The sequence below is a fragment of the Nicotiana tabacum genome, chromosome 10, assembly GCF_000715075.1.
Source record: "Nicotiana tabacum cultivar K326 chromosome 10, ASM71507v2, whole genome shotgun sequence".
In the NCBI taxonomy this organism is placed as follows: Eukaryota; Viridiplantae; Streptophyta; class Magnoliopsida; order Solanales; family Solanaceae; genus Nicotiana; species Nicotiana tabacum.
Genome location: NC_134089.1, coordinates 75,448,977 through 75,462,897, shown reverse-complemented (window position 1 = coordinate 75,462,897; position 13,921 = coordinate 75,448,977). Strand labels below are relative to the sequence as shown.

General features: G+C 37.6%; 2 protein-coding genes across 2 annotated transcripts; both read right to left on the bottom strand.

Annotated features, from left to right (window-relative positions):
• Nucleotides 1-4,428: 4,428 nt before the first annotated feature.
• LOC142165180 (uncharacterized) lies at nt 4,429-6,138 on the bottom strand. Its single transcript, XM_075223793.1, has 2 exons — nt 5,647-6,138; nt 4,429-5,508 (listed from the first exon to the last, which is right to left on the bottom strand). The coding sequence occupies exons 1-2, from the start codon at nt 6,136-6,138 to the stop codon at nt 4,429-4,431; spliced, it is 1,572 nt and encodes a 523-aa protein (XP_075079894.1).
• An 894-nt stretch (nt 6,139-7,032) lies between these two features.
• On the bottom strand, nt 7,033-7,755 carry LOC142165179 (uncharacterized). The gene has a single exon (XM_075223792.1). It carries the CDS (start codon nt 7,753-7,755, stop codon nt 7,033-7,035), a length of 723 nt encoding a protein of 240 aa, XP_075079893.1.
• Between the last annotated feature and the right edge of the window lie 6,166 nt (nt 7,756-13,921).

Here is a 13,921-nt window from a genome sequence, read left to right as displayed (position 1 = left end):
GATCTACCGGAATCCCACATCCGCAGTCCCAAATAAAAAGACAATGGGGATCTACCGGAATCCCACATCCGCGGTCCTAATGTAAATATACAACAGCAACAGGAAAATATTCAGCAAATGTCAATTTCATATTAAGGCAAACAAGTGATTCTAGTCTAGCATGCTGCACAGAATTCAGGTAAAGTAGTTTGAGCAAATAAAGCAATTAAATCACTTAGACATGCTTTCTTACGCTAACAACAGGCTTAAAGTGCAAGTAATATAAACAGGGAAGGAAACATACTAGTAATTACTTAATGAAAACCAAATTTTCAACAATTAGCACAAGTACTCGTCACCTCATGTACAAGGCATTTCAATTAACATTAATACAAAATTTTAAGGGGAAGGTCCCCCACACAAGGTTAGACAAGCCACTTACCTCGAACCGGCTCAAAATCAACTCGAAACCACGTTCTTACCACGAGTACTCGACTCCAAATGGCCCAAATCTATTCAATTCAATTTCATATTGTAAATAACACTTCAAGTAACCGATTCTACAAAGAAATTCTAAGCAAATATGCGAAATTAGATAAAATGACCAAAATGCCCCTCAGGCTCACGTCTCAGAATCGGTTAAAATTTATATTTTCAGAATTCTCATACTCTCACAAATTCATACATACCAAAATTATCCAAATCTAAGGTCAAATTCCCAATCAAAAGTCAACTTTTAGGTCTAAGAACTTTCTTCCAACTTTTCTCCAATTTTCATCTCCAATCTGAAATTAATTGGTAAAACTAACTATAGATTGATGGAATATAACTAGAAAGGGTTAAAGAATTGTTACCCACTGATATCCTCTTCAATTTCTTCCCAAAATCGCCCTCTCCCGAGCTCCAAATCGAATTTCCAACTTTTTAAACTAAACCCTCAAAATTTCATATTTCTGCCCAGCTGTTACCGCATTTGCGGTCCCGCCTCTGCGAAGCCAAGGTCGCATCTGCAACTTCTCACTTAAAGGCCAGATTCCGCACCTGCGATTATCTATTCGCAGATGCGGTAAGTCTCCCACATCTGTGGAATCTGCTGATACTCCCCAATTTCACTTCTATGGTTTGTTCGCCGCTTCTGCGGATCTGCACCTACGGAACCCAAATCGCATATGCAGTTATGACAGATATCAGCTGAAGCTGCAAACTTCAAACTCCAAAATCATTCTGTCAAACATCCAAAATCATCCAGAGTCCCCCAGGACGTCAACCAAAGGCACCAACAAGTCTAATACCACTGTCCCAACCTATACACATCCTTAAAACACCTAAAACAACATCGAAACGACGAATCAACCACAGATTCAAGCCAAAGAACTCCAAAATTCTCAAAATACGTTTTCAATCAAAAAGTCTATCAAACCTCGTCAGAATGACCTGAAATTTTGCACACACGTCACATTCAATACTACGGAACTACTCTAACTTTCAGAATTCTATTCTGACCCTCGGATAAAAATCTTACTATCGAACCGGAAACTTCAAAAAATCAACTTTCGGTATTTCAAGCCTAAATTCGCTACGGACATCCAAAACACAATCCGAACACGCCCCTAAACCTGAAATTATCCATTATAGCTAATAGAACCATTGGAATTCCATTCCAAGGCCATCTTCACATTGTTCCGTCTATGGTCAAATTTTCAAAACATAAGCTCTCATTTAGGGACTAGGTTTCCCAAAACTCCCTGAAACTCAAAACTGAATATCCCGGCAAATCAAAATAGCAGAAATAAACTCGAGAAAAGCAGTTAATAGGGAATCGGGGCATTAATTCTTAAGACGACCGGCCGGGTCGTCACAATATGTGTTGATTTACGTACTCATACTATAGTTTTACACTAATTGTGCAGGTATTGAGACATGTACATATGGTGGTTATCTAGGCACATAGGTGCAGCTACTAAGGAGACTTTGTGGTAAGATGCAATCCATGTTACCATCCGCAGCACACGGAGTCCCCGTCCTATTCATTTACTGTATTCTATCTTTTTTCTATTCCAAATAGTTGTCGTAGTTGTATTAAATATTCTAGTAGATGCTTATACACTTAAGACATCGAGTTTTAGGGATTTTTATGACATCCGGATTTATATCCTGACCACATTCGAACATTTAAAATAATATTAGTATTTTACTATGAAAATGAATGATTCCAGTTGTTTATTTCATTATTTGTTTCGAGATGTGTTTTGAACTATCTATCGGTGTGTTGATTTAATAGATAGCTTGCCTAACAGTAGCTTTGGGCACGATCACAATCTATGATCGAAATTGGGTCGTGACATTATAGATGTGACTTCATAATTGCATTTGAGTAGTCATGTTGAGGAAACTCCGATAAGGATTCTTGCACTTTTTAAGGTATACAGATTAGATTTGTAGAGGTGGGACTATCTCATTTGTTTTGGATAGTGAAAGTGTGTTAATAGTCAGATAGCTGGTCGTATGTATCTTTAGTTGGTGACTTGAGTAGATTTGTGCTTGATGGAGCTCGGGTTTTAAGGTATTTGATGTGTTGTGATATTTCTAAGTATAGTAAGATTATCCTTCTTGGAGGTCTTAGTTTGAGTAGTAGGGTTCAAGAGGTTGCTAGCATTATTTTTGCGTTTTGGGATAATAAACAAAATAAGAAGGACTTTAGAGACTCAAAGATTTGTACATTCGATGCATTGGGTTCCACGAGGTTATAGCATATCATAAGTGATTGGCATGGATGTCAGAACAATAAAAGAAAAAAGATCTAGATATAATTTCTTGATAATTGGGTTGATAACAAATTGTATATATGTATTCATAGTTGAGGCTGGTGGTTTTAAACTTACTTGTATCCAAAGATATAATGGGTTCTTATGGAAGGCTTATTACTTACTTTAGAAGAATATGGAATCAGTTTGGATGTCTAATGGTAGGAGTGTTGGAGATGTGTATTCTATGGCGGGTTAGATTTGCTTAAACAGTGCAAGGAGTCATGGATACGTCATCCGAAAAGGGTTATAGTTATGTGAGGCACTTTCTACGATTGGATTTGATAGAGTGATAGTTTACCATTTCATTATGGAAGTTATGACCTATTGTTTGGGTACACAAGTTGAATTGGGTTGAGTTTTCTTAGTTGTTGCATAATGGACAGATGGAGTAAGTTTTATAGATACTCTTATACTTGTTGAGAAAAACACCATAGACACGGGGAGATATTGGGTAATAAATTGCTTTTTCACAGATTTATCTTATTTCGATTATTACTTGAATGATGCACAGATTATGATAATTGAGGTTCCATGTGAAATTTGGTGTGACTTGTTGGTCGGGCACTTGTACTACATGAGACAAAGCTAACAGACCTAGAATTAGTGCGATCATATTTAGATAAGTTATATTTGGAAGAAGAATGCTTTTAGGCAGCCTAGAACAAGCAATGGTTCTTACCGATCAAGAGATTGTCCTATTGCTGTATGAAATTAAGAACCAATTTTCCAAGAGATGGATGTTCGGGATTAATGGATCATTTTGGTACAGTTCCATGAACTATGTGAAAATCTATACAATTACCCTATAGATTGATAGTCCAAGTTATGAGCCACTAATATTAGACTTACAACACTGGTACGAAGAAAATACAACATCGGTTTGAATATACATAAATAGATGTACAAATCCTAAACTACCATGAACAAGGGGTAGCTTATATCTAGAATGCTCGTGCATCTTTGACACTAGCCTCTTCATCCATAGCAGCTCAACTCCAAGATTTGTATATAAAGTGTAGAAGTGTAGTATGAGTACAGCCAGCCTCATATACTCAGTAAGTATCAAGACTAGCCTCGATGAAGTAGTGTTGGGGTTTTAAGTCCGGGATACTCACTTACATAACTTGTATACCTTAATAACATATACATGTACACAAAAATAGTACTGCAATCTAAGCATGCAGTACAGATAAGGCCAGTGGTGAACATAAATAAGATATACACAAGAATTTCAACCAAACTAATAAAGAAGATATGCGCCTGGCATCACTAAATCATCAACAGTTGCATACAGATAAGATAAGCATAAATAAACAAGCCAAGTTACCTAGATTGACATATAGAGAAAACATGTACTTTGATTCAATTATTCAATCAAAAGGGCGTATAGAGAATATATGTATAAACATCAAATAACCGCCAACTATTGAATATAAACAAGATATGCATGAAATATCAAATAACCGTCAACAATTTTGTATAGAGAAGATATGCACAAATAAATAAGTCAAGTTACACGGATAATATAAAGAGAAGATATATATATATATATATATATATATATATATATATTGTGAATTGTTAGATAAAAATATTAAAGGATAGAGAAGATATGCATAAAAGGCATGTATATATTTTGGAGCTAGCATATATAGAAGATATGCGGTAAAATCATGTATACATCCAAGGAGTTTCCATACAGAGAAGATACACAAGCTTGACCGCTAATCAGTTTCCCATTATTCGCATGTACTTCATCAAGAGAGAAATATGACCATACCTTTGATGCAGCATATGACTTGAAGAAGACATGTTCCCTTGTTTCCACTTCTGGATTTGTACAACACCAACACCTTGAAGGTAAAAAGTAACCCCCACCTTCTGATTGTATCATCAAGAGGCAGCTTCCCCTTCCATAGCTTCCACATGAAAAATGATATCTTGAATGGCAATCCTTTTGGCCACATATTTTTTTAGATAATGCTAGGCTCCCTTCTCTTCTCAAATAGTCCCAAGCCAACTTAACAGTGAACTCTCCCTTTGACTCCAACATCCAGTAAGGTTTATCAATTTGTTCATGTATCATAGGAGGCTTGATATTGTCTATGATATGAGCAGCAAGATCTTCAGGTAGTATTTCCCTCAACCTTTCATCATCCCAAACTCCCTCTCTGGCAACATCATACACATTGTGTATTGATTCATCACAATAAAACTCCGGAGGAGTAACAAAATATAGTGCACCTAACCCTATCCAATTATCAAACCAAAACAAAGAGAATTTCATTTTTGGTTGCCACAATATCTGATGCTCCACCAAATCTCTACACTCCAACATTCTTCTCCAAGTATGAGACCCAGCCCTCCAAGGAACCACAAAAGCATTTAGCTTCTTACAATATTTTTGACTCATGTAGGAACTCCAAAGAGTAGGTTTTGTTTTAATGTTCCACCAAAGCTTGCAAAATAAAGCTTTAGCAACATCCTGTAATGATCTAAAATCATCTCCTCCTTCCTCCACTGGCAGACATAAATTCTTCCATGATGACCAATGTTTACTTTTTACACCAACTGAATTGCTCCAAAAGAATTGTGCAAATATTTTGTGTAGGTTTTCAATGACATAATTGGGAGGATTAACAACAGAGAGAAGGTGAATAAGCATACTTTTCAATAAATGAGTAATCAACACTGCCCTACCACCTATAGACAAGAGCTTTCGCTTCCAAGATTGCAACTTATCAAGAACCTTTTGAATAAGTCCTTGATACTACTCAATTTTCCTTCTAGAGTAAAAAATAGGACACCCCAAATAAGTAAATGGAAATTCTTGCCTTTCTATCCCAGTAACTCTTTGAACCTTGTTTACCACCTCCAAGCTAGTTGAGTGATGCATATATAGGGCTGATTTCGACTTGTTTATAAGTTGTCCAGAGGTAGCTTCATATGCACCAAGAACCTCCATAATAAGCCTCAAAGAAGTAGCATCTGCAGAGGAGAAAATGATGGTATCATCAGCATAAACTAGATGATTAATTTTAGAGCTCCATTTAGGCAATCCAAAACTACAAAAGTATGGATTCCTATGAAGTGAATTAAGCCCCCTTGACAGAGCCTCCGCTGCCAATATGAACAAAGTAGTAGACAAAGGATCTCCTTGCTTGACTGCTCTAGTTGATTTGAAAAATCCAAATGATTGACCATTAAGTAGCACTGAATACCAATTATTAGAGACAAGATGAAAGATCAAACCAATGAATCTCTCACAAAACCCTATCTTTCTCAATACTTTTGTCAAGAAAAGCCAAGAAAACCTATCATAAGCTTTTGTCATATCGAGCTTGATCACCATATTTGGACCTGCCTTAGTTCTCAATCTTATAGCAATGATGATCTCCTAGGTAAGTAACACATTCTCCACAATGTTTCTCCCTTTAACAAAACCAGCTCGCTCAACCAAAATTAGGTTGGGAAGAAGCTCCACCATCCTTTCATGAATAACTCTTGAAAAGACTTTATTGATGAAGTTGCTTGGTCTTATTGCTCTCATATCAGAAAATGTAGTAATATCCTTCTTCTTTGGAAATAACACCAAGTTTGTATGAGTCACAAACTTAGGCAATTCTTGACCATTGAAGAAAGCTCTAACCATATCAAATACATCATCTCCAATAATGTCCTAGAAGGTATGAAAGAATGTCTCATTAAAGCTATCCGGACCCCCTGCACTATCTCCATTTAGCTCAAACACAGTCCTCTTTACTTCTTCAATAGTTGGATTTATGATAATCTCCTCATTATGTTGCACCTCCACCATGCTAGGTACATGATCTAATATGTAAAAATCAGTAGGGACCCTATCTTCATGAATCTATTCCTCGAAAATCTCACTGCCTCTGCTGCCATATCTTCACTATTTTCCAACCACTGCCCAGTGATATTTTGAATTCTTCTCAACAGCAATCTATTTCTTCTCCCATTCACTTGTGCATGAAATAATATTATATTTCAATCATCATCATTGAACCAATTCATCCCAACTATTTGTTTCTAAAATTCCTCCTCCAAGTGAAGATATTTAATGAATTCTGTATGTACCTTCAGAAGCATTTCTCGATGTGTGGTGATGGATTTAGTTTAAACTGTCTTTCATGGACTATGACAAGCTCCTCCAAGCTAGCAATCTTCTGGAAAATGTTACCATATGTGGCCTTGCTCCACAATGAGCGTTCTTTCTTCAATTTCTTCATCTTATTTTGAACAAGATGAAAGGATTACCACTGAAATCTATCAGCCAATTTTCTCTAACAACATTCAAAAATCTTTTATGTTCAGTCCAAAATTTCAGGAATCTGAATGATTTCTTGATGGGAGGTGCATTACGATCACAAGATAGAATCATAGAGCAATGGTCTGATCCAGTTTTTGAAAGATGTGTGATCTCCAATCCAGGTAACATCTGTTGAAACTCCATATTACCCAAGCACCTATACAACCTCTTGAAGATACAATCATCATCAGTTCTTTCGTTCCACCATGTGTAGATACTACTCTTGAAGCCCAAATCAAACAAGTTACAAGTGTTGATACAATGTCTAAAATCTTCAATTTCATTCAAAGAAACTGGCCTCCCCCCAAACTTCTCTTCATTATCAACCATTACATTAAAATCACCTCCGACAAGCCATGGAAGAGTCATATCACTGGCCAATGAATACATCGTATACCATAATTCAATTCTTTCAATTGCATCATATTTGGCATACACTAAGGTGACTATAAATTCCTTATGCGACTGGTTATTTAATAGTCTTAGTGTAAGATGTTGCTCTATACCAATAATTACCTCTACATCATAGTCTTTCTCCACAAAAGTCCATACCTTATTAGAAATATTTACAAAAGCTTGAGGTATTCCAAGCTCCGTCCTATATGTTTCCAGCTTGTGTCTATTTTGCTTTGGGTCCATCAATTCAATAAAGTAAAAATTATATTGTCTATGTATTGTAACAAGACTTTCAAACACTTGCATTGGATTAACTAACCTTATATTCAAGATAATCACATTCATATCTAATAACTGTATTTAGAAAAGGTCCTTCTCATCTGTACACCAATGCCAGGGACACTAGTGTTCCCCTTTTGCTGTTTCTTTCTTTCCCTGCTCGCTAATTTTGCTTTCTCAATCTGCGTTGGTGATAAATCTCCTTGTCTAGCAACCTTCTTGAAATTTTGAGCTGTGGATTCTGTATCAAGATTTTTTCCTCCTCTTGTGTGTGGGTCTTCATCGTCCTGTGCCTGATTATGCCCCACAATCTGAGTTTGCACATGTTTTGACATCATCAACTTATTCAAATTTTCCTTTACCACCTTCAAAGGTTGAGCATTTGAAGCAGTAGTCACCACTGGTAGGCTCTTTGCAGCTGAAATATCATTCCCAACAGTGACTGTGGTATTAGGATTCAAAGTGTTTAGGGATCCATCCATTTGGCTAGGTTGAGGGTTAAGGTTAGGGTTAGGGTTAGGGTTAGGGTTGGGGTTAGGTATAGGGTTGGGTATTTCGATTAGTTTAGTGATTCTGGGTATTTGTTTCTTCTTTGCACTGTTTTCATGCATTACAGGTTTGACATCACCTTTAGCTCCATCTACCTTGCATTGTTTTTTCTTGCTAACCTTGATAGCTTCATTCAGTGTCATATGATCTTCCTTTTCATCAACATCTGCTAAAGAATCATTCTCCACTAATTGTTCATCATCTTCCATCTGATCTTCATCATCTCCCTCTTGACTTTCTCCTTTATCTTCTAAAAATTCCTCCGTTTGGTCACTCCATAATTTTCCCAGTTGTATATTGCCAATGTCTTGTGTTGGTGAAGGATCTTCTTGGCATAACTGATTTTTAGTAACAAAATGAGCTAAGATTAAACGTTAATTCCTTAGCTACCTTCACAACATTGTTATCTCCATTGGTTTCATTGTTGTTGCCAAAAGAACGACTAACACATTGAGTAGTGGATTTTTTTCTTGTTGTAATTTCCATCTCCTTGTCCTTAGCACTAGCTGATTCCCCCTTCTTTGTAATCCTAGTTCCAGCTAGATTAGGACTAAAAACTAGTACAGCTGGGTTTAAGTTTCTCTCAACACTCGTAGACTTAGGATTAGTACTGCATTGATCCGAAACATTCTTCACAAGAGCCAACTGAATCCCACCTTTAGTAGGAGAAGGTTTATCCACCTGAATTATCTCCTGGACTTTATAAATAACTGCCAACTGATTATTCTGCACTTCCCTAGCATCAACATCATTCAAAGCTGCAAATTTATTAGATGTTTGCACCGTCCCATCAGTAGCATTCTCGATTGGAACCAATTTTTTCCCATTGTTGGACTGATTAACTTCTTGTTGTGCCCCATCCTTATTCTTGACACGTTTATCACACACTTTCTTCCATTGTTCCATAATGTTTCCAACTACCGTCCCACTCGTAAGAATCATTATAGGCCCCTTATTTTTATCCTTGTCATTCATATTTCCTGCTGGTTCATTCTTATCTTTGTCTTGCACCATAAGTTCAGGATGTATTTCCAACACTCAAAATAATCATGACCTTGTAACTTGCATGATTTACAATATTTAGGTAAATAATCATATTGAATCTTTAACCATTTAGTTCTTACCTTCCCGGTAGCTTCATTCTCGATATCCATACGAACTTTCTTTGGTAGCTCGTCTAACAAATCAACTCGCACCTTAACTCTTGCACAACTTGGGCGTGTATTATTAACTGTTGTCATATCTAGTTATAATGGTTTCCGAATAGCTGATGCTAAAGAAAATAGGCATTCCTTAACAAAAAAGTAGGTAACAAGCTGGGAAATGAAATCCAAGCCATCACCTTATGAGTTTCTTCACCTGCCTTGAATTTGGAATCATAGATCAATGTTCTCATCTAATATTCCAAGCCATCCTTGGCTTTCACATAATAAACACTTTTCAACATAAAATCTAGAAAATATTGCCACAAAGTCAGTCGAATCAATATGTGCCTATCTTTAAGGAATCCAATATTGCATTGTCCCTTGATACCAAATTGCGCAGGGATGATTCTTCGAAGTTCTTGCAAATCTGGCCATCCATACGAGAATTTGCATACCACAGCATATTGCAAACCTTCAATAGCGCTCATACGATCCACCTCTGTTTCTGTAAACTTCACTAAGGGGTGCTCATTCACAAAAGAGACGCATCTTATCTTAATTGGCTCGACAGTAGCTTGCGCCACCTAGTTCACGTGCATGGGATTATTTAATGAAATGGGTTGAAGTATTTTTTAATAATCCAGTGGATGTTTTGTGGTTGAATTGTTGTTTAAATGTTGGAAATTAGTTGGGGGAGGCAAACCAACCCCCATAGGAGGTTGGTTGTTGATTGTAGTGGCAATGAGAGGGCTATCGTCGGTGATCTCCTCTAGTTGGAGTGTGATTCTTATTTTTGTTGTTGTTTGATGTGATTTGATTTCTCAACTAAGTTTGTATGATATTTTAGGACTTATTGGTATGTTTGGTTGAGGTCCCGAGGGCCTCCGGTCGATTCCGGGTGGTTAACGGACTAGATTTGGACTTGTTGGAATAGTAGAAAATCTGGTGTTTCAATTGTTGGATTCCTTCTATGCGTTTGCTAGTGGGCTCTCGCATTCGCGAAGAAGGTTTTAGACTGAAGGAATTTTTATGCTTCGTGAACGCGAGGAGGCTTCCACGTTCGCGAAGAAGGATTCACCTGGACAGATATAAATGTTTCAAAATCGAGGGTTTGTCATTTTCTTCATAACTTGAGATAGAGAGCTCGAATTTAGGCGAGATTTTAAAGGATTTTAGAGGAAACAATTGGGTAATGATTATTCACTCGTTTTTTGGTTATATCCCACTAATCTATCATTAATTTCATCTTTTAATTAAGGTTTTGGGTTGAAAATTTTGGGGGGGAAGTGGGAAAGATCTATAACAAAAATTTTGGGCTTTAATTGAGATTTTGGTATCGGATACGAGTAATTTTGGTATGAGTGAACTCGTGGTTGAATGTGTATTCATATTTTGTGAATTTTACCCTATTTCGAGATGTGGTCCTAGGTCAACTTTTTGGGGCGATTTTCTAATTTATTAAATCATTAATTAGATTTGTTTCTTATAGTTATATTTATGGTATGTAATTGCTTTTGGATATATTTGGCCTATTTAGAGTCGGAAAGTCATGAAAAAGGCATTATTGATGATTGATTGAGGTTAGTTCGAGGTAGGTGTCTTGCCTAACCTTGTGCGGGGAAAATGCCCTTAGGATTTGGTATTGTTGTGATACTTTTGTGATATATGAGTGTCGTGTACACAAGGTTATGAGTGCATACATGGGCTAATTATTGTAAAATTCAAGTTTTACTGAGCAGTAACCGGTTACATCTTAATTGAGTTATAGTAGCATGTGTAGTTATCCTATTTACCCTAATATCGCATGTTTACATGTCTTAATAGCTTATTTGAAATCTGTGCAGCATGCTTGGTTGATTCTATGCTTTTGCTTGACTTGTATTTAGTCTTAAACTGTAGGATTTCTTGCAGTAATTGTTGCTTCCATCAATTTCGAGCTATATGTTTACTTTAGAGACTGCTAGGCGGTATCTCGGTTGATCTCCTGTCGCATATTTATTTTTGGGTCTATGATGCGGTACATCGGGAGATCCCCGTTGCATATTTACTTTTAGGGCTACGAGGTGGTACCTCGAGGTATCCTCTGTTGAGCATTTACTTTTGGGACTACGACACGGTATCTCGAGAGTGCCCCTATTGTTTATCCCTATGTGTTGTGCTGCTATCTTTCTGTAGATTCTCCTTGTTAAATTTCTAGTCTCTTATTACATTGCGATATTTTTCTGCCTTAAATTATTATATTCCAATAGGGCCCTGACCTGACCTCGTAACTACTTTACCGAGGTTAGGCTTGGCACTTACTAGATACCATTATGGTGTACTCATGCTACTCTTCTGCACATATTTTATGTGCAGACCTAGGTACCTCCTACCAGCCCTGCTATTATCAAGTGTATTTGATGCAGCTTTCAGTGACTTCAAGGTACATCTGCCAGCGTCAACAGACCTCGGAGTCCCCCTCTATCCCTTATGTTATTTATTCTTACTGTTCCTAAACACTGATGTATAGAGACAATTAGAGTTTTCCCCTAGAGCTTGTGACTTGTGACTATCGGGTCTTTGGAAATTGTTTATGCTCAAAATTGTTGGTTTTACTTGTATATGCTGAGTGGTAGTATATATATATATACCTCTTAATATTAGTAAAACTTGCTAACGTTAATGTTTAGTAGTTATTTCTGTTATTGTTCTGTTGTTTCTACAACTGTTAGGCTTACCTAGTCTTAGACACTAGGTGCCGTGACGATGCCTTATGGAGGGAGATTTGGGTCGTGAAATGTTCCTAGAAGTAAACTGTCACAACCCAAACGCGGACCCGGTTGTGATGGAGCCTCTCGTGAAGACAAGGCCAGCCGACACTTCCCATTTTTCAATTATTAACGGTTAAGCATTTAAGAACGATCTAAACATGGTAAAATAATCTGAATAACAAATGATAACATAAATACGCAGAAGAACACTCATACACAACCCTAACCGGCGTGTCACTAGTCATGAGCATCTATAAGTCATAGTACAAATCCGCTAAGTCAATAAACTAGTACAACTGTCTGAAAAGAGATGGAAGTGATAAAGGAGTAGAGACACAGGGCTGCAGACACCAACAGCTACCTCGTGAACTCCAAATGTCCACATGAAGCTGGAGGTATCAACAATCGGGAGCGGAACCAGCTACGCCTGAATCTGCACACAGGGTGCAGGGAGTAAAGTTAGTACTCCAACTCAGTGAGTAACAAATGTAAATAAAGACTGAAAGCAAGAAATCACGTAAGGCACAAAGCATTCTATAAAGAAGCAGTAAAACCATTTAGAATCAGTAAATTGGTGAAAGGTAGGTAAAAATCCTTTAACTCAAATGTAGTTTCATGAAAAGCCTTTTTTCTATAATTAATCAGGTAATTGGCAGTCAAATATGAAAAATAAACACATAAAGGCTCCCCCTTTAGGCACAGTATCAACAAATCCGCCCCTCGGCAACATCTCAGAACAGTACCAATCCCGCGGGCAATCACATAGAACAATACCAGCCCCTCGGGCTCAATCTTACATCACAATGGGTACCCGCGCTCACTAGGAGTGTACAGACTCCTGGAGGGGCCCCTTACGGCCCAAGCTCAATATCAAGTCACCTCGTGGCGTCATCACTAAGCCCTCGGCCTCATATCAATCAAGCCACCTCGTGGCATACATATCTCAGGCCCTCGGCCTCATAACCAATATCAAATATTTCCTCACAACATAGGCCCTCGGCCTTACTCAGTCAAAATCTCACAAGCCCCTCGGGCAATAGTAAAACAATGTTTCTTAGCCCAAACACCATTTAAAATATCATTTAAGTCTTAAAACTGAGTAAACATGGCTAAATATGAAAACATTGGAAAATAGCATGACTGAGTTCAAGTATAAAGTCAAAATAGTGAGGAAATATCAATAAAAAGCCCCGAAGGGTTCAAATAGTTGGCAATAGGCCCAAATATGGCATTCAGCCCAAATAATAATGATAGCAAATAGTTTACAATCAAATACGCGGTAAAAATCATCAATCGGGGTGGACCAAGTCACAATCCCCAATAGTGCACGACCCCACGTTCATCATCAAGCATGTGTCTCACCTCAATATAGCACTACGATGTACAATACGGGGTTTCAAACCCTCAGAACATCATTTACAATCATTACTCACCTTGAACCCGTCAAATCTCTAGCTCGTGTTGCCTTTGCCCCTCAAATCGGCCTCCACTCGCGTCGAATCTATCCAAAATCAGAACGAGGACGTCAAAATATGCCAAGGGAACGAAGCCCAAGCAAAAACAATCAATAAATGGCACAAATCCCGAAATTACAAAAACCTGACCCCCGGGCCCACATCTCGGAATTCGATAATTTCCACATCAACGAAATCCTTATCCTCCCACGAGTTTATACATATCAAGAAC